Genomic DNA, 24,450 nt, shown 5'->3' with positions numbered 1-24,450 from the left:
TGTACACTACAAGACAACTGCACATGCGCCCTAACCTCTCGATGGCAATGTAATGCTATGACGATTTAGGCAACACTTTAACCCTACTTTTTTACGTGTAGCAATTTTATTTGTTTGTGTTTTTATCACTCTCGTACGTTGTGTGTGTTTAGTGTGGTTACTCTTTTACGGTCTCAACAGTTTATATCGGTATCTTTATTAGTCAGACTGCGCAGTTTCGCGCAACAGTGGTGCTTGAGAACAGTGTGCGTCCTCGCGCGGTACTTGTCACTTTTGTGTTTACAAATCCTAACGTGATGTTGTGAAGCGGCTGCACCTAAATGTTGTTACTTACCACCAGGTTAATACAAACTTATCTATGTGCATGAACGACTACGTGTTAGCTGCTGTCTCGTCCAGACTCTGTTTAAAAGTTATTCTTATTTCACTGACACAACTTGAATGAATTCCTCGTGTTGCCTTTCAGCCCTTGAAGATGTCTGATGCTTGGTAAGTTAGCTGCCAAGGTATTTATTTAGCTTGCCTGCAAATGTTTGTTTTTCACACTGTATTGGCATTCCTTCAGAAAGTTTGAGCCTTTACATTTAAAACATACGTGTTTGTTCTTATCTAATCAAGTTTAACACTGAGTTAAAAATTCTGAACAATAACATTTGAATGTTGTCAAAATGAACTTGTATTTTCAGATTGTGGACCTTACACACACTATGCACATTTAAATGTTATACAGTTTGGTTACAATGTAGGCACACACCTTTTCATTGGTCATTAACTTGTAACGTCACTCTACCTTAAAATGCATTTTATGTAATTGTTTTTTGCATTGTCTTAAGTCCCCTCAATCTGCATAGACACAATTTCTCCAGCTAGTATTTACTTTGGCAGAACTTCCTGGGTGCCTGACATTCCCACTGTAATCATGTACTTATCATAGACCAGATCACACTGAGTTTAAGGAGATACTTACATCCTCTTTTTTATCTAGCTGTTTCTAATATTTGTTTTCTGCGATATGAATATAAAGTTATTGAGTTGCCTGCTTATTTTCTTCTCAGCAGCTCTGAACCGGCTAAAGCCATCAAGGCCATTGACAAGCACTCAGTGCATCAGATCTGCTCAGGACAGGTGGTGCTGACTTTGGCGACCGCTGTCAAAGAGCTGGTGGAGAACAGCATCGATGCGGGGGCCACTAACGTTGGTAACTATTGATGCAAACAAGGGAACGCATTTGCCATTTACCAAGCAATACAATATGTATCAGGATACAGGGGCAATTAAATATATTTCTATTTATATATTTGTTTTGCATTTCCTCCCTTTTCTTAGGTCTGTTCTTTAGTTTTTACACTTTCCTTCAGATTTTGTTAAAGTGAAAGTGTCTCATATTGCAGAAAGAATACCACACTGCTAATGTAATGGTCATGATTTAACTTATCACAAAATCCAATCACTCATAAATCATTCTTTGCATGCAATCTCTTGATTAAAAGTTTATAGTTTTTTTTTTCTAATTCTACACTTCACTTAGCAGTGAACAACCCCTACACACAGTTGAACACATCTAAACAGCTGTGACAGGGTGATCTCTGTTTCTCAATAAGGTTTATACTCCTTCTTTCAGGAATAAGAGCTACAGCCGTAAAATTCTGGAAACATAATCATCTTGTCATCGTTAAATAACATGGGGCCAACACTTACAGGCACAGTAAAATAAAGAAATGTGTTAGAGTTGAAAAGCAGTATCACATTGTCTCCTGTCTCAGATGTGAGGCTGAAGGAGTGTGGAGCTGAACTAGTGGAAGTGTCAGACAACGGCAAAGGAGTTGAAGAAGCCAACTTTGAAGCACTGAGTGAGTGGCAGCATTCTTATTATCGAATTTGTCTGTAGAGATATTCCTGTTTTTTCTGGTGGAGTGAATCTTGGTCTGTCTGTTCCACAGCTTTAAAGCATCACACATCAAAGCTTCGGGACTTTTCTGATCTCATCCATGTGGAAACGTTTGGTTTCAGAGGTGAAGCTCTCAGCTCTTTATGTGCTCTGAGGTAAAACACATTAAACAGCCTCTTTCATTTGATCTATAAGATTAGATTACTCGTCTCCTCACCTGCTTAAATCCCTTCTGCCTTGCTTGCTGCAGTGACCTGGGTGTGGTGACGTGTCACGAGTCCAGCCATGTCGGGACCAAGCTTGTGTTTGACCATAAAGGCCACGTGGTGCAGCAGTCGCCTCACCCCCGGCAGCAAGGCACCACCGTCAGCCTGCAGCAGCTCTTCTACACCCTGCCTGTTCGACACAAGGAGTTCCATCGTAACATCAAGAAGGTCACTGAAGAATCATTGTTCTGTTTCTGAGCAGTCACAACAAATTACAGACTTTTTTAATCCCACGAGGGGCAATTCAGTTTTTACACTCTGTTTAATGAACATGCTACACAAACATTGGCTTAAATACACACACATGCACAAACAGGATCCTGTGGACATGCATTAATGGAGAGTTCTCAGAGTGAGGGGGCTGCCCACAGTGGGCGCTCCAGAGCAGTTTTGGGGTTCAGTGCCTTGCTCAAGGGCACCTCGGCAGTGCTCAGGAAGTGGACTGGCACCTCTCCAGCTACCAGACCAATTTCCGGACTTGGTCCGTGCCAGGACTTGAACCGGCGACCCTCCGATTCCCAACCCAAGTCCCTACAGACTCACCATTTTTCCTACTTTCTTGTTTTCTTGCAAAAACTTTATACTTACTTGGGATTAGTTATCTGTGAAAGTGATTATTCCTTTATTATATATTATTAAACTGTAAAAGAGAGGGCGTAGTTGTTATCAGCTGGGGAACCAAGAAGTGGTACAAATCAGATTGTCAATGGCAACATTTCTTTTTTGTTTTTTCAATGATCATTTGTCTCTTATTGTTTTCTTAAAGGTTTGACTTCCTGACCCCATTTTGGAATAGTTTTTTTTTTTTTTTTTTTTTTTTCAGATTTATTTTTGGGCTTTCTGTGCCTCTAATGGAGAGATAGGACAGTGGATAGAGTTGGAAATCAGGGAGAGAGAGTAAGGAACGACATGCATGGAAAGGAGTCACAGGTGGGATTCAAACCTGGGCCGCCCACCTGGAGGAACAAAGCCTCCATACATGGGGAGCGCACACTAACCACTGCACCACCAGTGCCCCATTTTGTAATAGTTTTAAAGTCCCCATGAAACAGAACTTTGAGAATATCCAACTGCCATGCCATGACTTTAATACTAAATATTTCTCTTTTTCTGTGTTTTTATAGGAGTACGCCAAAATGATACATGTCCTGCAGTCCTACTGTATCATCTCCACAGGAGTGCGGATCACTTGCTCCAACCAGAACGGGCAGGGAAAGCGCAGCACGGTCCTCAGCACCGGCGGCAGCCAGAGCATGAGAGACAACATAGGAGCCATATTTGGACCCAAACAGGTTTGAAACTCTTCGTTCACAGGTGTCTTAATGGTTTGATTTATTTATGGAACAAAGAATAGAATAGAATAGATGTTTATTGCCATCTGCACAGGTACAGGACAGTACAGGCACATTGGAATTTTTGTGCGTTTCTCCCTGAGTCAGCTTCTACAAAAAAGTTTAAATTATATATACAATAGAATAACATTATAAGAAAAAAAAGAGTAGAAAAGTACAAAAAAAAGTAAAAATAAATAAATTGTAGTAACAGCTGAGTGATTTAAATAAACTGTACAGAAGTTATACACTGTATTAAAGCAAATATATAATACAAAAAAATAACAAAGAGGAACACTGTACAATGAAATGAAAATATAATGTTAAAATATATGTTTTCTTGTGGGAGGTGTCGACATTATGTCACTAGAACAAATCTTTTTTTATTATTATTAATGGTTGGATTTTTTTAATGAGTCTTTTGGGCATTTGAGTAATTCACCAGTTTTCAAAGTAAATTTGTTTGACTTGTTTGGTTAATTTAGTGTTTGAATTTAAATGTTTATCGTTTCTCTTGCAGCTACAGAGTCTGCTGCCTTTTCAGCAAGTGTCACCAACAGAAAATGTTATAGAGGAATATGGACTCAAAGAGGCAGAGCTCCCAAAACAACTGTTTTCGTGAGTCACACCATTTTCTATAATTGAACATGCCTTCTCCTAAAACAAAGGACGTCTTTTATTATAAATTTAAAACTGTTTTGGCAGCATCACAGGGTTTGTGTCCCGAGGAGACCATGGTGTTGGGCGGAGCGCCACAGACAGACAGTTCTTTTTCATAAACAACCGGCCATGTGATCCTCTTAAGGTAAACATCCAGCAATCTATAATGAACAGGTAGTGTGTAAGCAGTCTTTAGGACCATTTGTAATTTTATTATTGATGTCATTTGCAGGTGACCAAGCTTGTGAATGAAGTGTATCATATGTACAACAGACATCAGTATCCATTTGTGGCTTTGAACATAGCTGTTGCCTCTGGTGAGAAAATCATCTGAAGTTATTTCTAAAAGACACAGCATTTTTATTTTTTTTTGTCCTACATGAACTTTTTTTTCTGTATTTGTCTTATTTCAGAGTGTGTGGATGTGAACGTGACCCCGGACAAACGGCAGGTTTTCCTTCAGGAGGAGAAACTCCTGCTGGCTATTCTTAAGACCTCTCTTATTAACATGTACGAGGCCGGAGTCAACAAGATCAGCCTGAACTTTACACCCATGCCAGGCACCAGTAAGAACATATCATTGCACCCCCCCCCCCCATTCTTCTATTTATTTATTTATTTATTTTCATCACTATTATTTCTCTAAATAATTCTCATTTTTTCCCCCCTTCCTTTCTTCTCTTTATACTATCTGACCTTTATTTATTTATTTATTTTTTATATATTGCTTTACATTTTGTCTGTTTGCATATCTATGTGATTAATGTTAATTATCCAATCAATATTTTACTGAAACTCCTAGCACATATTATCGGATACATTTAAGTTTACTATAAATACTAATGCAATATTTATCGTGTAACATCTGGACATGAGGGGGCACATATTTGCAGTGTATGTTGCAAACAAATGTACATTGATGTTGCTAATTGAAAACCCAATAAAAACTGTACAAAAAAGAACATATCATTGCATTTAACCCACTAAACAACACATGGGGTATTGATATGGTTATGTAGCCTGACAGGGTTTTTTTTCATGAGAAATAGTGTGTTTTATTCTAGTGTTTTTTTTTAACACTTGCCATTTATTTTCTCTAGAAACAACGTCTGCCTCTGATATCTGTCAGGTTGTGATGCCTAATGAAAACATGCAAGAACGTGGAGCCGACAAGGAGTCAGTGATTCGGAGCCCAAAGTCATCTCTAAACCTGGCCGGGCTCAAAGCTGCTTTTTCAAGTCACCACAGCTCCAGTTTTGGGAACAAGTTGAGTGGAGCGAAAGCTTCCAGCTGTGGTCCAACACAGAAAACTTTGCAGACTTTTTTCAAGGGCTCTGTCCAAACTTCTACCTGTGGTTCAAGTTCAAAATCTCCTTTGAAATCCACAGTAGACCCAGCTCAATGCTCCCCAGGGGGGAAGTCGGTGCTGGATGGGTTCAAATATGGAAAGATGTCAGTCGGTGATGGAGATTCTGAAAAAGACAGTGCTGTCAGTGACCCTCATAGACAGTCTCCTGAGCCGTACACCAACACCGCCACTGTAAAAAATGAAACATTTGAAGAAACAATCGACCAAACTCACTCTGTCTCTGAAGACCTGGAGGTACAGATTGAGCCTTGCACTTCAAAGGACTCGTCCATGAGCCCAGATGCAAAGAGGGCCAGGACAGAGGAACCACATCTGGCTAAAGAACCCAAATCAAACAGTCTTTCAAACCGTTCAGAGCGGTCCTCCTCCTCCGCAGTGGACGCTCCAGTTTCCCTGCAGAGGAGAACAGTACTGCTCCAGTTCTCTTTCCAGGAGCTGGTGGGAAAGCTGAAGAGGTTACAGGACCAACAGAAACAGAGGAGCAACACGGATCTGCGCTACAGACGCTTCAGGGCCAAGATCAACCCCGGAGAAAACCAAAGTGCAGAAGAAGAGCTCAGTAAAGAGATCAGGTAGAAATCTAATCATATAACTAGTACTGGTTAAACTTCCTGCTAAGATGAAAGTTTCCTGAACAGAAGATGATCTTTGTTTCAGTAAAGACATGTTCAAACAAATGGAGATCATCGGTCAGTTTAACCTCGGCTTCATCATCACCAAACTCAACTCAGACATCTTCATGATTGACCAGCATGCAACAGACGAGAAATACAACTTTGAGATGCTGCAGCAGCACAACGTGCTTCAAGGACAGAAACTCATAGTGTAAGAATCTCAAACTGCTTGTTCAATTTACCTTTAGAATTTCAGAAATGGCTCGTTACTGATCTGCTTTTTTCCCTTGTAATTTTAGCCCTCAGAAGCTCCACCTTACTGCTGTGAGTGAAAATATACTGATGGAGAATATAGAGATATTCAGGAAGAACGGCTTTGAATTTCTAATCGATGAAGATGGTATGATCTGATTTAATATCCAGCTTGAAACAGTTATTTTCCATTTTGAAGATAAGAAATACTAAAGTAACCTTTTTTTTAAATTATTATTCTGACTGCAGCTCTGGTGATGGAGCGGGTTAAACTGGTGTCTCTGCCCACCAGTAGAAACTGGACGTTTGGCCCAGCTGACATCGAGGAGCTCATCTTCATGTTGAGCGACAGCCCAGGAGTCATGTGTCGACCGTCGCGCGTCAGGCAGATGTTTGCCTCCAGAGCGTGTCGAAAATCTGTGAGTTCACACTCATTTCACTCACACTCGTGCATTATGAAAAGAAAGTGACAAATATTCTATTCTTATCAAAGTTATGTGTATTTGTTGTTTACTTAAATAGCCATTTAAAAAATATTGTTAAATTGATTATAACACATGTTGTGTATCAGGGTTGGGAATCACAGGGTAACTCACAATTCAATACCATACGATGCGATACACAATACACTATATATTATGTTGCCCATCATTTTTATTCAACCTTTATTTAACCAGGAAAAAGTCTCATTAAGATTAAAAATCTATTTTACAAGAGCGTCCGGGCCAAGACAGGCAGGTTAAGGTTATAAGGATAATATCACAATAAAGCGATTCTGGGATAATTTATATTTTGCTAAACATAACGATTAAAGGAGATCTGATTAAATTATATTGTGCAGGATTAATCTATTTTTTATCACTGTAGTTTGCAGTCATTGTCACCTCTTATTATGCTTCAAATCTTTGTCTACTTATTTATCTGTCCAATTAACTTCAGTTTGCACTACTGTTATTAAAGTCACAACCGCCACCGTGAGGAGTCATGAGGTGGTGACAGGGGTCAAATTGGCAGGGAAATTAAAAAAAATTGAAAGGGAATCTTTTTTTTAAGATTAAAATGTCTGTGAATTGACACCAGTGATTCGATTAATGTATCACACGAGTCAGGATGAATTGATAATGCAGCATCAATATTTTGTCCCATCCCTAGCGTGTAGATATCTAATAAAAAGACTTTGTTGAAAATAAACATTGGCTGAAATAAAAGGATAGAAGTCTAAAATGTAAGTGATCTGAAATGTAATTTACCTTTTCAAATAAGTGAAATTAGTTTTGTTGAACAGGTATTTAAATACTATTACTTTTGTCCTGATACATAATCTTTTGTTTTGCTGATGCTCATCTTCAGGTGATGATTGGCACGGCTCTTAGCGTCAGTGAGATGAAGAAGCTTCTGGTTCACATGGGGGAGATTGAACATCCATGGAACTGTCCTCACGGCAGGCCCACCATGAGACACCTCGCCAACCTGGACATGATCTCATCCGACTGAGCACCTTTAGGGTGGACCTGTTGAAGAGTGTTACTTGTCTTACACTGTCATTCCACTTGATTTCTGTTAAACATCACCAGTGACTGAATGTTTACTGTGTTTTTTTTTTACACTACAATGTTCAAATTAGTTCTGATTTTATTTGTATTTTGAATCCCATAATAACAGTTTTTAATTTGACACCTCATTATTGAGGGAAATAAATAAGATATTTTTCAACATGTGCTGAAACTATCTGTTATTTTTACTGTTAAATGTAGTGGTGAAAGAAGAATTGAGATGCTTCACTGGAGTCAAACTACTACAGCCGTATTACACTGTCAATTAAAATATGCTGATATTAGCAATTAAAGATTAAAAGATGAATCTGTTGAGTTGTATAGAATAAGAGTAGTATTATTGTGCTGCAGAGGGATCCAGTTTTGTGGTTTTCACTGGTCAAGATGGGTTTTCTCTCTAGCTAGGCCTATATTTATTTTTATTTTTTGGGGCTTCTTTTGCCACCTTTCGGACAGACCAGTGTATGAAATGAGGAAGAGAGTGGGGAATGACAAGCGGGAAAGACGCCAAAGGCCGGACCTGAACCCAGTTTGCCAGGCCGATCACGGATCATGGCCTCCGAACCTCCAGCAGTCTCAAGTAGGCTATGACCTATTTCTAACATAAGAATTGTCTAAAGCTGCCAGTGTCAGAAAGGAAAAGAGGTTTAAAAAACAAATGTTCCTCTTGGCTTTGGTGGTGTACAGTGAATAAAAACTGAAGTAAAATCTAGCATGAATTAGGCCTACTGCTCTAGCACAGGTATCCAATTGACTATGTAATGGATATAAGATTGTGCACTAAGTTAAACTAATAATACATGTTAAAACTAGTGTCTTTCTAAAATGATATATATCCTTTAGCTTTTGTTATTGTTTTACACTTCCGGTTTTACGCCAGCAGGGGGAGCGTGTTGTCTGAGCGTCAGTCATTACACCATTGAATGAAAGCCAGCAACAACTTTATTTCTCCCCTTACAGTACGCTGTACAGGGGTGTAACAAGTACACTTGGTAGGTAGTAACCATAGACTGTAAAAATAGTAACAGCATGACAGTAATGCCCTTTTTGGCTGACAAAGGTTTCCGTAGTCTCAGCGTCCCTTTCCGTTACCATGGAGACGATCCCAGCTGACACAAGCGATTACTACATGGCGAAAAATGACACACAGAAAGGAAAAGAAGAAATGTGCGATGAAAGGAGATACACAGAAAATGAAAGAGACACAAAGAGCACAGGAGAGGAGAGAAAAGAAAAGGTCGTCGAGCAGCTGTGAAGGTTTGAATTCAGCGGAGGAGGAACAGCCAGAGAAACATGACCTTCATGAACTCCCCTCGCTTATTAACGTAACTGTACAGAGGTGAACTACAACTCACTACAGTAACGTTACTAAGTTGTTTTTGTATAGTCACATCATGGTAATAATAATAGACTGTCCTGTGTGTCACTGTCAGATATGAAGGGGAAACCTGTGAAGGACAGTTTCATGGAGAAGGGCTTGCTTGTTTTGAAGGAGGACATTTGTACAAGGTAGCCTAAATGTTTATAACACCATAAATTAAAGTTTGATTTTACACTTAAAACACTAAATGCATACTTTATGACTGTTTTAACCTACAGTATAACATTTAGCGAATTATGATTTGCTTATAGGTTCATAAAAATAGAACAAGTATTGGCACTATAACATTAATAAGAATAGAAATATAGAAATTATTAGATATTTCAATGACTAGCCTACATATTATACATTATTATTATTGTTATTTGAAACTACATTATGCTTGTTTCTAATGTTTATTTACATGTAACTGGTTGTGGAAAGAAAAAATATATAACATGTAAATCTGTTCCTCAAATGCAATGAAATGAATTCTGCAAACGCACCAGAAATGTGTCCTATCATACAACGTGTCATTTTGCATGACGATGAACAAAACTACATATTTAAGTCACTTCTTGTTGTTTCTAAAGGGGATGTTTGCCAAGGGACTCATGGATGGACGAGGTGTGTTCACATGGGCAGGTGGCGTGAAATATGAGGTAGGGCACAGAAATGACAAATGCCGCTATTATAAGCTTAATGATTTACATTTTAAAGTGCCTTCTGTGTGTAGGTTCTCAGTCATCCAGGTCATGGTAAACTCGAAGCTTGATCCAGAGGGAACTGGATTTGGTTGAAGATCTTGAAGATGTGACCCCCAACGACCCACAGATGACTTGGAGGAGTTAATGACTCTAAGCGAAACTAGTTTAACAACTCAGCTAACAACTCTCATGTGAGTCATCCTTGATCATGCTCATGATCCACAGAGGCTCACATTTCTAGCTCGGTCCCCTTTCGGAGGAGAGGTGAAACGTCTTCATAAATCGTCAACCAAGTCCAGTTGCCTTTGGATCAATAATAGAATTTTAAAGTGCTTTTTATACATCATATTTTAAAAAACGCATCCTGTACGTTAAAAACAGAACTTCAGTAGGATGATAACATTTGAAAAATGATAACATGGGAAGGTTGATAGGGTTTGATGAAGCATGAGGTAAATTTCTTATCCCAACAGGGAGAATTTGTCTGCAACCAGCCCCTGGGTGAGGGCACCTACACCTGGCCTGACGGCAGCTCCTATAAGGGGGAGGTATATTATGGTATACGCCATGGGACTGGAACTTACACATGTGCAACAAACAGAGTGTCATACATAGGGCAGTGGGACCAAGGCAAGAGGCATGGAAAGGTATGATCAGCTCATTTATATCTTTCTTTTCTTTCTTTTGGAGTTTTATATTTAAATTGCTTATCTTTGTGTCAGGGTGAAGTGTATTACAACCGGGATAAGACGTCTTGGTACAAAGGAGACTGGGTGAAGAACAACAGAGAGGGATGTGGAGTGAGATGGTATGTTTTGATTACCTGTGTAGATGAGCTCATCTGCAGCATGAGCATGTATTCAGAGGTTACATCTGTGTTTCACCGGCAGCTACCCCTCTGGTAACATTTACTCTGGTGAGTGGAAGAACAACCTGAGGCACGGAGAAGGCAAGATGAGGTGGACACAACTGGGAGAGGAGTATGTTGGGATGTGGCAGAATGGAATCCAGGTTTTAATTCACACACAGAGTTATCATGTTGTATTAAAAATGACCCCAATTCAAAAGTCCCTCAATACAAACAAAAGTAAGATAAGATTGTTGTGAATGGAGTGAGCACTGTTCTCTTGCAGCATGGACGAGGCACACACACCTGGATCCTGAGGCGAGCAGATGGATCCCAGTACACCCAGAGCAACCAGTACACTGGGGACTTTGTTCATGGTCAGAGGCACGGGCAGGGGACCTTTAAATACGCTGGTGGAGCCTTCTATGAAGGAGAATGGAGGGACAATAAAAAGCATGGGAAGGTGAGTCAGTGTGCTCACATACAAACATTTCAGGAATTTGTATTTTTTGTTTTTTTTAAATGTTGAGTTTTAAGATATTGTTCATCCAGAAATACATCACTGTCAAAAAAATGAAATAAAAAATAAAAAAAACTCATAAAAGGTGCAATACTCCTATTATTATTAGTTATTAGTTTTACACATTAAAAAAACATATGCAAGCAGCTAAATCTGCACATTGCACTTTGACACCCTGGACACTTTTCACTGTTTACATTATTCTATATTTTGTATATTCAAATAATTATTTTTTAAATTTTTAATTACATTTCTATTTTACTGTATATATGTGTGTTAGTAATTTGAATGTTTATTGCATGGCCTTGTGGAACAGTCTTTACATTTCACTGCACATCTGTATGAGCATGTGACAAATACAAATCTTGAATTTTGAATCTAAACTATTTTCCTTCTGTTTATATCAGTAAAGTATCAGAACATCTGAATGCAATGTGTTGTTTATGTTTCACAGGGAAAATTCACATATAAGGATGGGCGTGTTTTTGAAGGAGAGTTTGTGAACAATCAGATGATGACGGATATCGTGAATGGAAAAAGAGCTCCCACCCCTTTTTGTGGTAAGCAGACACAATACATGCAAAAAAATGCTCAGCCTCTCATGAAGGAGAGCATTCATAGTTTCAGAGTCTACCAAAAGCTTACAATCCTTAATCTTGTTTTAAGGTCCGTCCCCCCTGCCAGGCGCTGATTCCACGATCTTAGGACCCGACATGGCTCTGAACATTCATCGTCTTCTGGAGAAGATCCCAGAGAGAAACAGTGAAGCTGAGCGGGGACAGGTCAGGGTCTCTCCTCACCCCCCTTTAATATATCATATGTGATCTTTTTTCCATGTGTTTTTTTTTTGTGTTTCTTTGATTTTCCCCGTTGTGTCTCTGAACTGATTGTGCGTCTCATGTGTAACAGGTGGAGTTTGTGGTGCTGATGCTGGCCACAGAGCTCAGGTCAGTGTACAGTTTCTACAGCAGACTCGGCCAGGCTCACTCTGCTGATAACACCTTCCTGCTGACCCGCCTGCAGCTCTGGCGTCTGCTCAAAGACTGTTACATTCACCATCGAGGCATCACTCTGACACAGATCGACCGTTTGATGAGAGGTGAGAGGTGCTCTTTAACTCTCCTCTTTAATTCTCTTTGTTCGCTGACAGGACAGACAAAGCTTCACACTTACAGTATTTGTTTTTTACTCCCTGTGTGTCTAAACAGATTTCAGTGCATTAGGGCCACACTCTCCTTTCACTCCCATTCTTCTTCATGGGCTCCTCAGCTGTCTCGTGGTTGTGTCCTACCACATCTACCATAAGGAAATGATGTAAGGAACTATTACAAATCTTTGCCTGTAGGAGAAGTGTTTGCATCTAAGAAAGCAATCTTATCTAGACATTGCTGGTCCCCAGAGGATGCATCCTTATTACTGTGGTGATCCCGTGGCTTTACTTCAGTGGTTATACAGTATAAGTCTATTATTTGTGAGTTTGAGGAGAAAACTAGATAGTGTCTTTCAGATTGACTGGACTTGTTGAACATATTTTATGTGTCACTCAGGATAAATCCCAATAGCTTTGTGTGTTGACCTTTTGTATTCAGTGTTGGAGAGGAGAAGTGAATTGTCAGTACAAAATAAGAACAAACTGGACAAGGTTGTTGAACCATGCAGCAAGATAACTGGGAATCAAATGTGCAGCATTTCTGACCTGACAGACCAGTAGACTCTGAATCTAGCCATCAAGATTACAAGGACTAAAAGAGCCATTACATCCTTTTTACCACTCAGCATTCAGATGCTCAACAAGCTCTGATCATACAGTATGAACTTAGCACTCTGCACTTTATTGAATTTGCTACATTAAATCATGTGAAGCTTCAATGATGTATATTGTGATTTGGTTTTTCTGTGTTGTTTGGTATATGGTTACCTTGTCTTTTCTCACTTTTATTGTCCTTTTCTGCTCGCGGTGCAAGGTAAATTCACCTAGGGAGGATAAAGTTTCAGTCATTCAGCAGCTGTGGAGGTCATAAAAGCTTTTATTGAAATAGTAATACTGGGACAGAGAACAACCAAGGACACTATTAGAATAAAAGCTTTTTTTTTATCACTGGTCATTCTTGGAGAAGACAAACATCCCTTCTTGTCTTTTTGCAGGTCGCAAAAGAACCTTCTGGCTGCCTGCTTTTCTAAACTGATGACAGACAACATCCTTCCTAATGCCAAGACTGTAAAAGGTGTGAACAATAATCTGTTGTCAAGTCCTGTGCACACAAACTGCATGACAGAAACATGTTAACGCATTTGTTGCTGCTTTATTTCCCTTAAATTCCCTTTGTGTGTGTGTGTGTGTGTGTGTGTGTGTGTGTATTGTATGGGATGGTGCAGGCTCCTTTTCTAAATGTGTTTTGAATCTATTTGTTCATTTTTTAATATGTTTGTATTGTTTTTGTTTCTTTTTGTTTTCTGTAAAGCACATTGAGTTTACGTTTGTATGAAATGTCTTTTAAAAATACATGAGAATTGAACTAATTTTAGAAATATGGAAAGAAAAAAACAGGTATTTGATTGAGTGCAATAATAGTGCTAAAACAAACATCTGAATAATGAATAAAAAACAATTAATAGTTTGTAATGAAAGCCTTTACTTAATCTTTGCTTGATTTATTTTTATTTTTAATGTATTTTGTCCGATGGATAACACACATAAATATAAAGTAATAACTGAACTCGTTAACTCCAGCTGTGTTTTTGCAGGCTTTCTGTTCAGGCAGCCAGACTGTGCAGTGGTGGCCTTGAACTACTTTCAGAGATGTTGGGAAATCTATCAGGATTACTGCAAAGTCTTCACAGCCCCCAGAGACGAGCAGACCATGACCTGCCGACACCTGCTGTGGATCTTCAAGGTGCAATGACTCGAGCATGAAGACAGCCCTGTATAGAAACAGCTTCTTCCCATCATCAGTTTAAAGGCATAATGATGACTTGCACATTGCTACCCCATACAGGATCTCCATCTGCTGGACAACAACCTGACAGTCGGGAAATTACTGGAGATCATCACTTCAGAGAGCAATGACCCCAGCAACTATTCCTCCTGTCTGGATCTGGAGGTCCGTCTGGAGTGTTTACACCTACACACACATATTTACCTTTTATGTATCCCTTCCCCCTCTCTGTTGTGTAACGTTTGTTGTTCCAACCCTTCCTACGTCAGATAACCTTCCTGGAGTTTTTTGAGGTGCTTCTGGGCTCTGCTGAGGTGAAGTGTCAGCAGGTTTCTGTCGGCCTGGAGGAGGAGGAGGGCCGGTCATCGTTAAGTCTCGACACAGAGGCCAGGAGAGACCTGAAGCTGGAGGCTGGAGAGAACATGGTAAAGACTACAAACAGCCCTTCCCAGCCCATCACAACCTCTCAAGGGTCTTTTATGGCCTTTGAACCTTAAACAATTATATGCAGCGTCAAATTGTTCTAGAGGAGGTTCATTTGTTTTTCTTTGAAATTAGTCAAAAAGATACAAATATATATTCAGATTTAAAATGTGCAAAAGTCTGAAGCCATCACTAACTTTGTTGTTTTAGGAGTTTTACTAACAATCAATATTTTTTCTGTCTTTATGAAGTTACAAGCAGAAGGCAACAAGGCGGGCTTCTACAGAATTTATTGACTCAGCACATCTTAAACTCTTTTGAGAAGACTTTCCTGATAAAGTTTTCCTCAGTAATCTTCTGGTTTATTATACTCAGCACTCAGCACAGTTCGTCTTTCTATTTACGCCATCTTTTATTTATTTCTCTGTCCATGTGATCCCATAATGCCTCTATAATATTCAGGCTGGACTCTGTGGAGGCCAGTCCATGACTGTCAGTGTTTTTTTGAACCGTTAGTTTCACTGCAGTAGTGGTGTCTTAGGGATTGTCACGCTGAAAAATAAAAACGTTCACAATCAGGTGTTTTCCCGGAAGGACAGGCATTAGTCAATTCAGCTGTTAAAAAAAACATATAACGTTGGCTTGAGGCTTTTGAACAGTACTCAAAATGTATTTCCCTTTTATCATCAATTATGAATAGTTCTTTGAAGACTAATATCCATATTATTATTGTCTTTTTACATTCATACATATTTTGCACCCCTGCTGGTATCAAATATGAAACACGTGTCTACACAACCCCCCCCCAAATAAAATGTTTGAATAGTAATATTTTAATCTCATCCTAGTCAGGAAAACCATCTGAATCAGCTGCTGAAGAAGCCGAGAGTCAACCAGATGTCAAGACTGAAGAAAAGAGCAAACTTCCGTCTGAAGGTTCATTTTTTTTAATCTTCTGGTTCTTTTAACTCATGTAGATGCAAATTTGTATCATATCATTTAACTGTCGAGATTTCATTTTCAAATAGTGACACATAGTTTTATAAATTAGACTGGAATGCACATCTTTCTCTGAGAGACATAAACAAGTATAAGCTAGAAAGAACAACATATGAAGTAATTATATAACATGTGACATATTTCCTCCTGTGCACTCAGACGAGCAGAGGAGTGAGGAAGGGAAGGGAAAGCAAACCAGAAGAGAGGAGGACAAAAGTCATGATCAGGAGCTTTGGAGACAGACAGTCCATCAGTTCTTCAACCACTTTTTCTTCCCGGCTTATGAACATGACCAGTTAGTGTGCAAAAACATGAAGAGACGCTCTGCAAGGAGAACTAGAGGAGGCATCGCTTTGGCAGAAGTCTAGGAGACAGCCAGGAAGTTCACTTCTACGAGTCCTGGCTAAGATGCAAAATAATAAAAACATGATATAAACTTTGGACTCCTCCAGACTTTCTGTACAAACATCCTCCTATCATCTAAGACTGACTTAGCTAAAGCGGGAGCAGCCTTACTGGCTCAATGTTAACAGTTTGATTGTTTTAAAAACCAAGCTCAACTTCTTATGTTTAAATAAATCCACCAGGGGGCATCTTTAAACCACAATCTGAAATCATCCCACTACTCAATGACTCGCACTGTTTCAGACACGATGTGTAATGAACTGTTGTACTGTGTTGTGCTACAGGTAGAAGAAGCATCGACGCTCAGAAAACCTAAATAAGCTCAGGAAGAAGCCAACTGTTACTTAAACGAGACAATATTTGAAATAAAGTGTGTAACAAAACCAACTGAGTGTGTGCTGGATTTGTGCTTTGAGGTGAAAGAAGAGCATTTGTCATTTTACTGTTGGAACTAAAACTTTAATAAAAATCTTGTAAGACAAACTATTGTCCACTCATCTAAAAAAAATAAAAATAACTGAGAATCACATCAGATATTGTAAGATACAAAAAGAGAGATAAAAAAAAAGAAAAAGAAACAGTCTTTGCTACACTTTAGAGGGGCGGTGTAAAGACCATGAGGTCACTTGGACAGACAGACTGCCGTATCCGGTCCTTCAGGTCCGGGGTGAAGAGGAGCATTTCAGACTCAGCTGACTCGACCTGAAAGATCCAGAAACACAAAATAAAATATGATTATTCAACAATGCAATGAAATTAAGTAAGTGTCATTTTTGATCATGGGTTAAAAAAAAAACTATTTCAAAGTGAAAGTGAAAACAGCAATCACCTCTCCTGGAGATATGCTGCATCTGTTTGTAGGCTGGAGGTAACGCTCAAAGTCCAAACCGGTGATCTCCTGAAAGTAAGAAAACGTTTTGGTTTTTTTGTTTTTAAAGCAAGATAAACCTTTTTAAAATTATTGGCGTTCTAGAAAGGGTAGAAAATGTGTTTTACCTCGATAACCGAGCTGTTCGGAGTCTGACAAACAGACTCCTGGGCCTCCACAGCAGGAGGAGGGGAGGAGGAGGTGGGTGGCTTGTTGGGAGTTTCACAGGGTGACAATGTGAAGCTCAGAGACGGTGAGGGCTCGGGGACCTGAAGAGGGGTTTTGCACAGAGAGAGGGAGAGTCTTGGAGAAAGAGTGAGGTCACTATTGACTGTGTCAGCTGGTTCTTCTTGCTCCACTACAAAAATAGATGGAAGTGGAGGCACAGGTGTGGCCGTGCTTTCCTTCACGGAGACTGTTTCTGATTGGCTCGCTTCAGGCTGGGGGGCGACATCTGACAGAACTTCCCTGACGGGTGTGAAGCAGAGGGAGACATTTACAGAGTTCTTTCTGTTCTGAGACGACCCAGGAGTCCCTCTCTGAGACGCTTGTGCTGGTGTTTGTTCCAGCGTGAGACAGAAGTGGGCGGGAGTGTGAGCGGGCCTAGCAGGAGAGGCGGCGGGAACAGGGGTCTGTGCCAGAGCCATGGATTGACGAGTGACTCTCCTGGGTGAGAGGAAGTTGGAGCAGGGCGAGGCCTGAGGGAGCACGGCGGCACTGAGACGACTGGATCTCCTCACTGAACCTACAGATATATGAATGACACAGTTTTAAGGTCGGAATATTGGAGCTAAAAAAAAAGGGGGGGGGACAGCTAAATAAAAATCCTTCCCATACCTGGTAGTTTGGCTGGGCTCTCCACCTGGAAAAAGCCTCCATCAAACACCATGGTGTCAGCCTGGTTGGCCTCTGCTTGAGGCTCCTGAGATTTCTGACTCAGGTTGTCCTCATTATTCCCAGCATCCTTTGCAGCTTTCTCTGCCTCAGCCGCCTGCTGCTTGGCTTTCATGGCCGCCTTGATGGCAGCCAGACGAGACTTAGCTGCTGCTTTGGTTCCTGATGGCTTAGCAGGTGCAGCTGCTGGTTTCTGAGAAAAGAGAGGAACAAATGATTCAAATTCACACTATGACACTAAAACAGAGTAAACGCACAATAACCTCCCATAGTGTCCTGTGCATGTTTAGACACATCTATGTGCAAAAATTCAAAGTCCGCGGAAACGCGGCTTCTCCTACGTCCTCCTGTTAGCTGTAGCATTAGCTGCATGTAACGCTCGGTTTTAGCCCCCCTCGAAAAAAATGTGTCAGTGTGACGTCTTGTCAGTGTGAGATCACTGATCTAAGCCCATTGGCTCGTTGTGGCAAGCCCTGCAGCTCATGTTGCACGCCCGTTAACTTCTGTAACACGCCCACGATATGCCGTAGCCTGCGGTAGCACAGTAGTGCTAAGGTGCTAATGTTTTTGCTCCCCGGCCCTCGGAGCCAGAGTGGCTGAGCAACTGACCAATTACGGCAGAGCTGACAGGCCGACCAATCAGATCAGACTTGGCACACGTGCGGACTCTGAACGTGGGCACTTCAGAGCCTTAGAGCGAGAGTCAGAAGAGAGCCGGTGCATGGAGCGGCAGTACATGAAAACAGACACTTTTCTATAACTTTAGCTATTGTGAACATACTTTAGTAGGTACATAGATTAAATATATGAACCCCAAAAAGGGCATAATATGACCTCTTTAAAGGCTTTCTATGTGATTTTTTCACACTTAAATGTAATATAAATCAAGTATATCCTCTGAAAATAACTCTGTGAGTCATGACTGTCTACAATGGGTGTAACACCCGAGTCCCACTGTCTGTGATGTTTTCAGAGTTTTCAGAGTCCTATCTTCAGTTTGTTTACATCGTCGGGACGGCCGGCTGACTCCTCCCCTCGTGTATAAAAGTTGTTTAATTGAGGGACTAGAGAAAAGAAGAATAACATACTGTACTCACTGCTTAACTGTGTTTCTAGATCACGCTCATTTCAGGTAAATTTACATGCAGTGTGAAGATACGAGCATAATAAAGATCACTAGCATTAGCATGCTAACACAACAATGCAACGCGAGTTATTTTGGTTTCATGCTGGTGCTCAAGGGCAACATCTGCTGGATCAAAAAAAAAAAAATCACATAAAGCCTTTAAAGCGAGCAATGGCTTACAATGAAGTTTAAAAAAGGTCTATTTTCCTCACCTTCACGACTTTCCTCTGTCTCGGTGGTGGCTTGTGCTCCTCCACCCACCCTCGGCTCTCTGCTTCTTTTAGAGCATCAAACTTTTTGTTGACGTCTTCTACCTGAAGAATGTTGTAAAAAAAAAAAAGAAATACACAACAATTATCCTCCAGCTTATCTTTTTTGTTTTGTGTCTGACACACCAAGTTGTTCCTCATTAATGAGGCGCTCACCTGGTAGTACACCATGTCCCAGAATCCCTGCAGGTCGGAGCAGGTTGTGATCTTCTCTCCTCGGCCCAGCTCGCAGTCATCCACCAGACCGCTGAACTGCTTAAAGCGCTCCTTCATCAGCAGCCTCGCCTGGCCGACCACTGTACGTATAGTGTCTCTCACTAAACAGACCAGAGCAAGAAATACATCACACACACAGTTCACCAACACGTTCTTTAGTTAATAAGATATAGCCACACATTTAGGACGTCACTGTGCACACTCACTCTCCTCTGGGATGGATTCATCCTCCACTTTTGGCTCCCAGTGTTCACTCATCGTCGTCAGTCCGTTGGTCTCATTGGATATTTCTGACCTGAATCATTTACAATCAATAACAGAATAATCTTAAAACTTGGAATTTAATAAAAACACAAAAATAGTTGAGCAAAGGGGTCTGGATGACTTTTGGCCACACCCCCTTGGCGCTATTAAGGTACTGCAGGTTGGCAATACATTAGTTTCTCTTTTTTATTCCTTCAATGTTTTTTTTTTGTCACACCTGTAATGTGTATGGATTATTTATATGCACTGCAGCATATTTATTGATGGTAATGAAATAAAAATATACTGGTTAAAACGTTGTCTTAGTCACACGTGCTGTGTGAGAGATGTTTAGGAAAAGACGTGTAAAAAAAAAAAAAAAGATACGCTACCTGAAGTATGGAACATCATGCTTGGATTCCAGCGGGCTAACTGGAGAGGGAGGGGCCGCTGTTGGAGATGAACGAGGAGGAGAGCGGCGAGGGGATTTAGGAGGAGACGGTTCGCTTGCCTCAGCCTGAGGCTCCTCGTTGAACAAGGGGGCTGCTGGGAGATTGAAGCTGGAGCTGCACAGGAAGAATGGAAGTTTTAATCTTTCGTTTTTAAGTAGCCCGTCTGAAATAAACCTCCGGTACCCATATTGAGCTGGAATGCAACAAAATAACAGAAAAGCTCTCCAGTGTTTTAAATATCTTCAAACAAAACTGTTAAAAAAAGAGAGGGATATCACACACAAACCTCGGTGTGAGGAAAGCGTCGGCTGATCGTGGAGTAAGCGGCTCAAACTTAAAGGACGACAATCCATTGGGAGCCTGGAATATGAAACCATCAGGAGCGAAAGAAGACGGTTCTTCTACGGGATCCACAGCCGGGACAGAGTCGGCCTGAGCTCCATCCACCACCATGTCCTCGTCCTCCTCCTTCTCAGGACAGGGTGCCGGGCTGGGTAGACATGGTTTCTCCTCTGGCTCCTGAATCTCAGGCTCCTGAATCTCAGGCTCCTACACAAGACCAAAACAGAACACTTTATTCATTTACCGATCACATTTATTGTTTAGCACACATTTGTTAAAACTCAGAAACATGCTCACCTTATGCTCAGCAGGCTGGACTGTGTTGGTGACAGCTGCTGCATTAATAGAATGAGATACAGAGAAATGGTGTTAAGGGGTTAAGTTACATCCAATCATTGCTCACTTCACAAAAAGGTGATACCAATTTTCACACTTTGGCCATTTCCCCGAGTTCACTCTCTGTGTGGGACGTTTAAATGTCGTCCTGCTGGGTTGCAGGTCGTGAGACTTTTACAGACTCTTAAACATTTTTATCAGCTCACCGCTTCTCAATGAATCAGGGACTGAAAAGAGAATGGATTACGAAATAATGAGAGACTCAGGGCAGCAGTGTGGAGTTTAAAGATATTTGATCAAACTTTATCTACCATCAGATGAAACCCAAACGTGAGCATTGACCTACATTAGTATTAGCTATATATACACACTATGAGCTAGGAAGTGGCATAAGGCTGTTTTTGATCAGCTCATGGTTTTATAAATATGTTCTTTACCTTTTATATAAAACACAATGTCCCTTTAGATATTTACTCTCCACTACCTTTTTGCTTGTTGATCAACTGATCAATCTGGATGAGGTCAACAATTTGTCTGATAAACTTTATTTAAATGACATAACGTGAAGTGATTTGTTCCAGATTTTATAACTGCACCTGAGCTTCCCACCCTGAGAGTGTGACATCAGTGGAAAATGGCCACGGTGTGATTACGGTCAATTCAACAGCTCTTTGAGAACATTTTGTGGTTACCTTTACAGTTCCTTTTTCTGTCAGAAGGGGGAGCCAAAGGGTTGACAATCACTCTGCTTCTTGTGCTTCTTACATCTGAGTACAAGGAGACATTCAAAATGTTTTATCTTTTGTTTTCTGATGAGCCACAGAATCCTGCTGTTTTAGTCAACATCTCTGGTGACTTGAAAGTTTTATGCTTATTAAAAAAAAAAATCCTTCAATTGTAGCCGTGTCTCGGTGTGTACCTGCAGCCGTGTCCTTGGGTTTGTCTTTCAGTACTGGAGCAGCTGTAACAGGAGGCCTGCTGGCTGATCTGGAGGCTCGTACAACAGGCTCCACTACGGCAGGATGGCGTGACACAGAGAGGCACAGATTGAGATGCAAATCAGGAAACACTATCGGGTGAAACCCACACGATAGCTATAGTCTACAGACCCAGTCAGGGGGCCAGGATTTCCTTCTCATTAGTTACCTGCACAGACTTTGGTCTTGGTCGCAGGCGGCGCGGGCTTTGCAGTAACTGCCCGTGTCCGGTTCGTTTTCTCCGTAGCAGGTTGGACTACAGGAGGAACGAGAGGTTTAGATCTAATATTCAACAGAATTAGGGTTGCTTCATTTAAAATAAAAACAATAATCATTTACCTTTCCTTGAAGCATTTGGATCTTGCAGCTTCAGAGGCTGCAGAAAAACAGTGTATGTTAGCATCTGGTTTTCATAAAGGTAATAAGAGAGCACGTTTGTGAGGCATGTCAGATAAAGTAGTACCCTTTGCACTTCCTGCTGCTGCTTCATCGACCGGGTCACTCTGGTACTCTGGGGTGGAGCCATGTTTAATTTTGTCTGAAAGTAAAAAATGTTGATTCAAATGTACCCAGCATCAGAGAGCTTCCATTCTTAATAACTCTTGTCTCCATCTTTTTTAAATAGAGTAAACCAGTTCATTCCTCTCTCACCTCCTTAGTTCTGGTTGAGGCGCCTGGGACCAGGGGCAGAGAGCCAACGTCAAACGTGTCCTTAGGATGATAAACGCCGGTCTTGAAAACCCCTTTCCGCTCAAGTTCTCTCCTTTCTTTCTCCTTCTCCAGAGCCTTACGCTCTTTCCATCTCTCAAGCTGTTTCAGTCTCTCCTCTACCGCCACGTCTGAGGGGAAACAGGTGTGGGGGCACAAATAAGTAAAATTGTTGCATTCAAATACTACATGTTCCATTGCAGTACATTACATTGTACATCTTTTCAAAAGGAACACGCTGATAGCTGCTGTAACCTGTAGAAGTAAGATCAGTGTAAATGTAGTTTTTCATTTTATAGAGTCAACAGAAAAGGAAGCCTTACTTTTGGCAACTTTTGTCTTGTTCAGAGTCTTCTCCTGAATGATCGACATGTTGGCCATTGCGATGGAGGCATCCAGTGATGAGACGTCCAGCTCCGGGACCTGGTCCAGCTGTCTTCGAGAGTTCACAGCCCGGTCACGGTTCTCCTTCTGGGACTGAGACCTCCTGCGGGACATTTTCACCCTCAGCATCGACACACTGGTGTCCCGCTGACGCAGGTGAGCAAATCGAGAGTCCATGTTCAGGTATCTAGATTTATCGGGGAGGTGAACAGAAGATGTGTTACATAAGTGCATAACTCTGGATGTACACGCAGAAAAATGAGAAACTAATCTCAACAGGGGGTTAAAATACGTTAAGAATCTTAAACCGAGGCTGAAATGAAAATAATGTGAGTTTTGATTGATAGGACTAAGTCTGAAATGTTACTTGCATCACTACACCCTTAACAACATAAAAATAAAAGACCTCATACAGAGACACACATAGGACCCTGTAGCTCAGGTTCACTGAACTGTGGGCAGTCTTAACCAACTGGTATGGTGACTGGAACTCACTATTCAGGACTCCAACATGTCCTAAAGGGCATTTACCACTCAGGACACTAAAAAAAAGCAGGTTGTCTAAAAATGACATACAAGCAATCTACTTAAATATCCAAACTAAATGATCATACCCACCTCCGTTAACGCTTGATATAGTAGTTTAATTTAAATTCAAACTTCTTGAATGTAAAGGAAACAGAGTTAACTCTGGAGGTGTGTCTGTTGTCTCTTGTTAAAGTTACAGATATTTGACGTCTGTATGTTATATACACAATCAAAATACAGAAAACGTCGAGGCGAACTTATTAGGGATAAAGTGGACAACGATGAGTCACAAAACAATAACTAATAAAGTTATAAAGATGGATTAAAACAGAAATGCCACATCGTACTAAATAGAGCTGTAATGTTTTCTAGGCCTTAATGTTTGCTTTCATTTCGACCACTCACTGGTATAAAGTTATCAAACTGGAGCCAGTAAAACTTCAACACGGTGAATTAACGACAGTGATGTTAACAGGTAACCACAGGTAACCACAGGTAACCACAGGTAACCACAGGTAACTAACGTTAACTAACGTAAACTAAACACCGTGAAACGACAGGAAGACACAAACTAACCGTTTAGTTACCTGCCAGATATCCTGTAAGGCTAATTAGCCCAAATATAATATAACATCCGTCTTACCTTTCTTTTATTCCTAAAGCGACGTTAATCAAACAAGCTTCCTCTTCTTTGCGTCCAGAAAATAACAAATCTCAAAGCACGACGGACGAGCTGAACTATTTTTGCCTGAACAACACAACAATCATGGCGGGTGAGGTTTGAAAATCTTCTTGGGCGACGCTGATTGGCTGGAAATCGGAGCGAGTGGTGAGCGCCGATTGGTTGTTGTTGTTCTTCTGATTGTTTTTGTGGCAGAATGATTTGATACTGCCCCCTAGTCTGGAATAGACTACTAGAGCCGTGTAAATTAATTAAATAAAATAAGCATAACTTCAAATTAGTTATTTTTAACAAG

The 24,450-nt window shown here is 40.7% G+C and overlaps 3 protein-coding genes across 7 annotated transcripts; 2 read left to right on the top strand and 1 right to left on the bottom strand.

Moving 5' to 3' along the window:
- Positions 1-68: 68 nt before the first annotated feature.
- pms2 (PMS1 homolog 2, mismatch repair system component) lies at positions 69-8,108 on the top strand. 2 transcript variants are annotated; one of them, XM_061027611.1, is made up of 15 exons: positions 69-489; positions 1,059-1,198; positions 1,764-1,850; positions 1,941-2,043; positions 2,139-2,322; positions 3,279-3,446; positions 4,006-4,103; positions 4,191-4,290; positions 4,378-4,462; positions 4,559-4,711; positions 5,246-6,086; positions 6,172-6,339; positions 6,428-6,528; positions 6,630-6,799; positions 7,731-8,108. In XM_061027611.1, exons 1-15 carry the CDS (start codon positions 476-478, stop codon positions 7,872-7,874), a joined length of 2,556 nt encoding a protein of 851 aa, XP_060883594.1. In that variant the 5' UTR covers positions 69-475; the 3' UTR covers positions 7,875-8,108. The 2 variants fall into 2 exon arrangements, with proteins under 2 accessions (XP_060883594.1, XP_060883593.1); XM_061027610.1 differs by having other exon boundaries at positions 1,056-1,198.
- A 945-nt stretch (positions 8,109-9,053) lies between these two features.
- On the top strand, positions 9,054-15,089 carry rsph10b (radial spoke head 10 homolog B). The gene is made up of 15 exons (XM_061028032.1): positions 9,054-9,272; positions 9,367-9,442; positions 9,887-9,955; positions 10,474-10,647; positions 10,723-10,808; positions 10,891-11,011; positions 11,134-11,310; positions 11,822-11,927; positions 12,034-12,149; positions 12,277-12,466; positions 12,576-12,681; positions 13,513-13,592; positions 14,113-14,261; positions 14,364-14,468; positions 14,573-15,089. Exons 1-15 carry the CDS (start codon positions 9,073-9,075, stop codon positions 14,798-14,800), a joined length of 1,983 nt encoding a protein of 660 aa, XP_060884015.1. The 5' UTR covers positions 9,054-9,072; the 3' UTR covers positions 14,801-15,089.
- Positions 15,090-16,699: 1,610 nt separating this feature from the next.
- On the bottom strand, positions 16,700-24,243 carry dlgap5 (discs, large (Drosophila) homolog-associated protein 5). 4 transcript variants are annotated; one of them, XM_061028028.1, is made up of 18 exons: positions 24,117-24,243; positions 22,885-23,132; positions 22,505-22,692; positions 22,317-22,391; positions 22,193-22,229; positions 22,023-22,109; positions 21,796-21,888; positions 21,569-21,643; positions 20,838-20,875; positions 20,485-20,747; positions 20,139-20,312; positions 19,710-19,798; positions 19,444-19,604; positions 19,231-19,332; positions 17,836-18,085; positions 17,127-17,743; positions 16,960-17,028; positions 16,700-16,832 (listed from the first exon to the last, which is right to left on the bottom strand). In XM_061028028.1, the coding sequence occupies exons 2-18, from the start codon at positions 23,120-23,122 to the stop codon at positions 16,725-16,727; spliced, it is 2,664 nt and encodes an 887-aa protein (XP_060884011.1). In that variant the 5' UTR covers positions 23,123-23,132; positions 24,117-24,243; the 3' UTR covers positions 16,700-16,724. The 4 variants fall into 4 exon arrangements, with proteins under 4 accessions (XP_060884011.1, XP_060884013.1, XP_060884012.1 ...); XM_061028030.1 differs by having other exon boundaries at positions 20,485-20,732; XM_061028029.1 differs by having other exon boundaries at positions 20,838-20,872.
- Positions 24,244-24,450: the final 207 nt, after the last annotated feature.

This window comes from Labrus mixtus, chromosome 21 (assembly GCF_963584025.1).
Source record: "Labrus mixtus chromosome 21, fLabMix1.1, whole genome shotgun sequence".
NCBI lineage: Eukaryota > Metazoa > Chordata > Actinopteri > Labriformes > Labridae > Labrus > Labrus mixtus.
The sequence above is the reverse complement of the archived record's forward strand: the minus strand, read 5'-3'. Positions and strand labels throughout refer to the sequence as shown.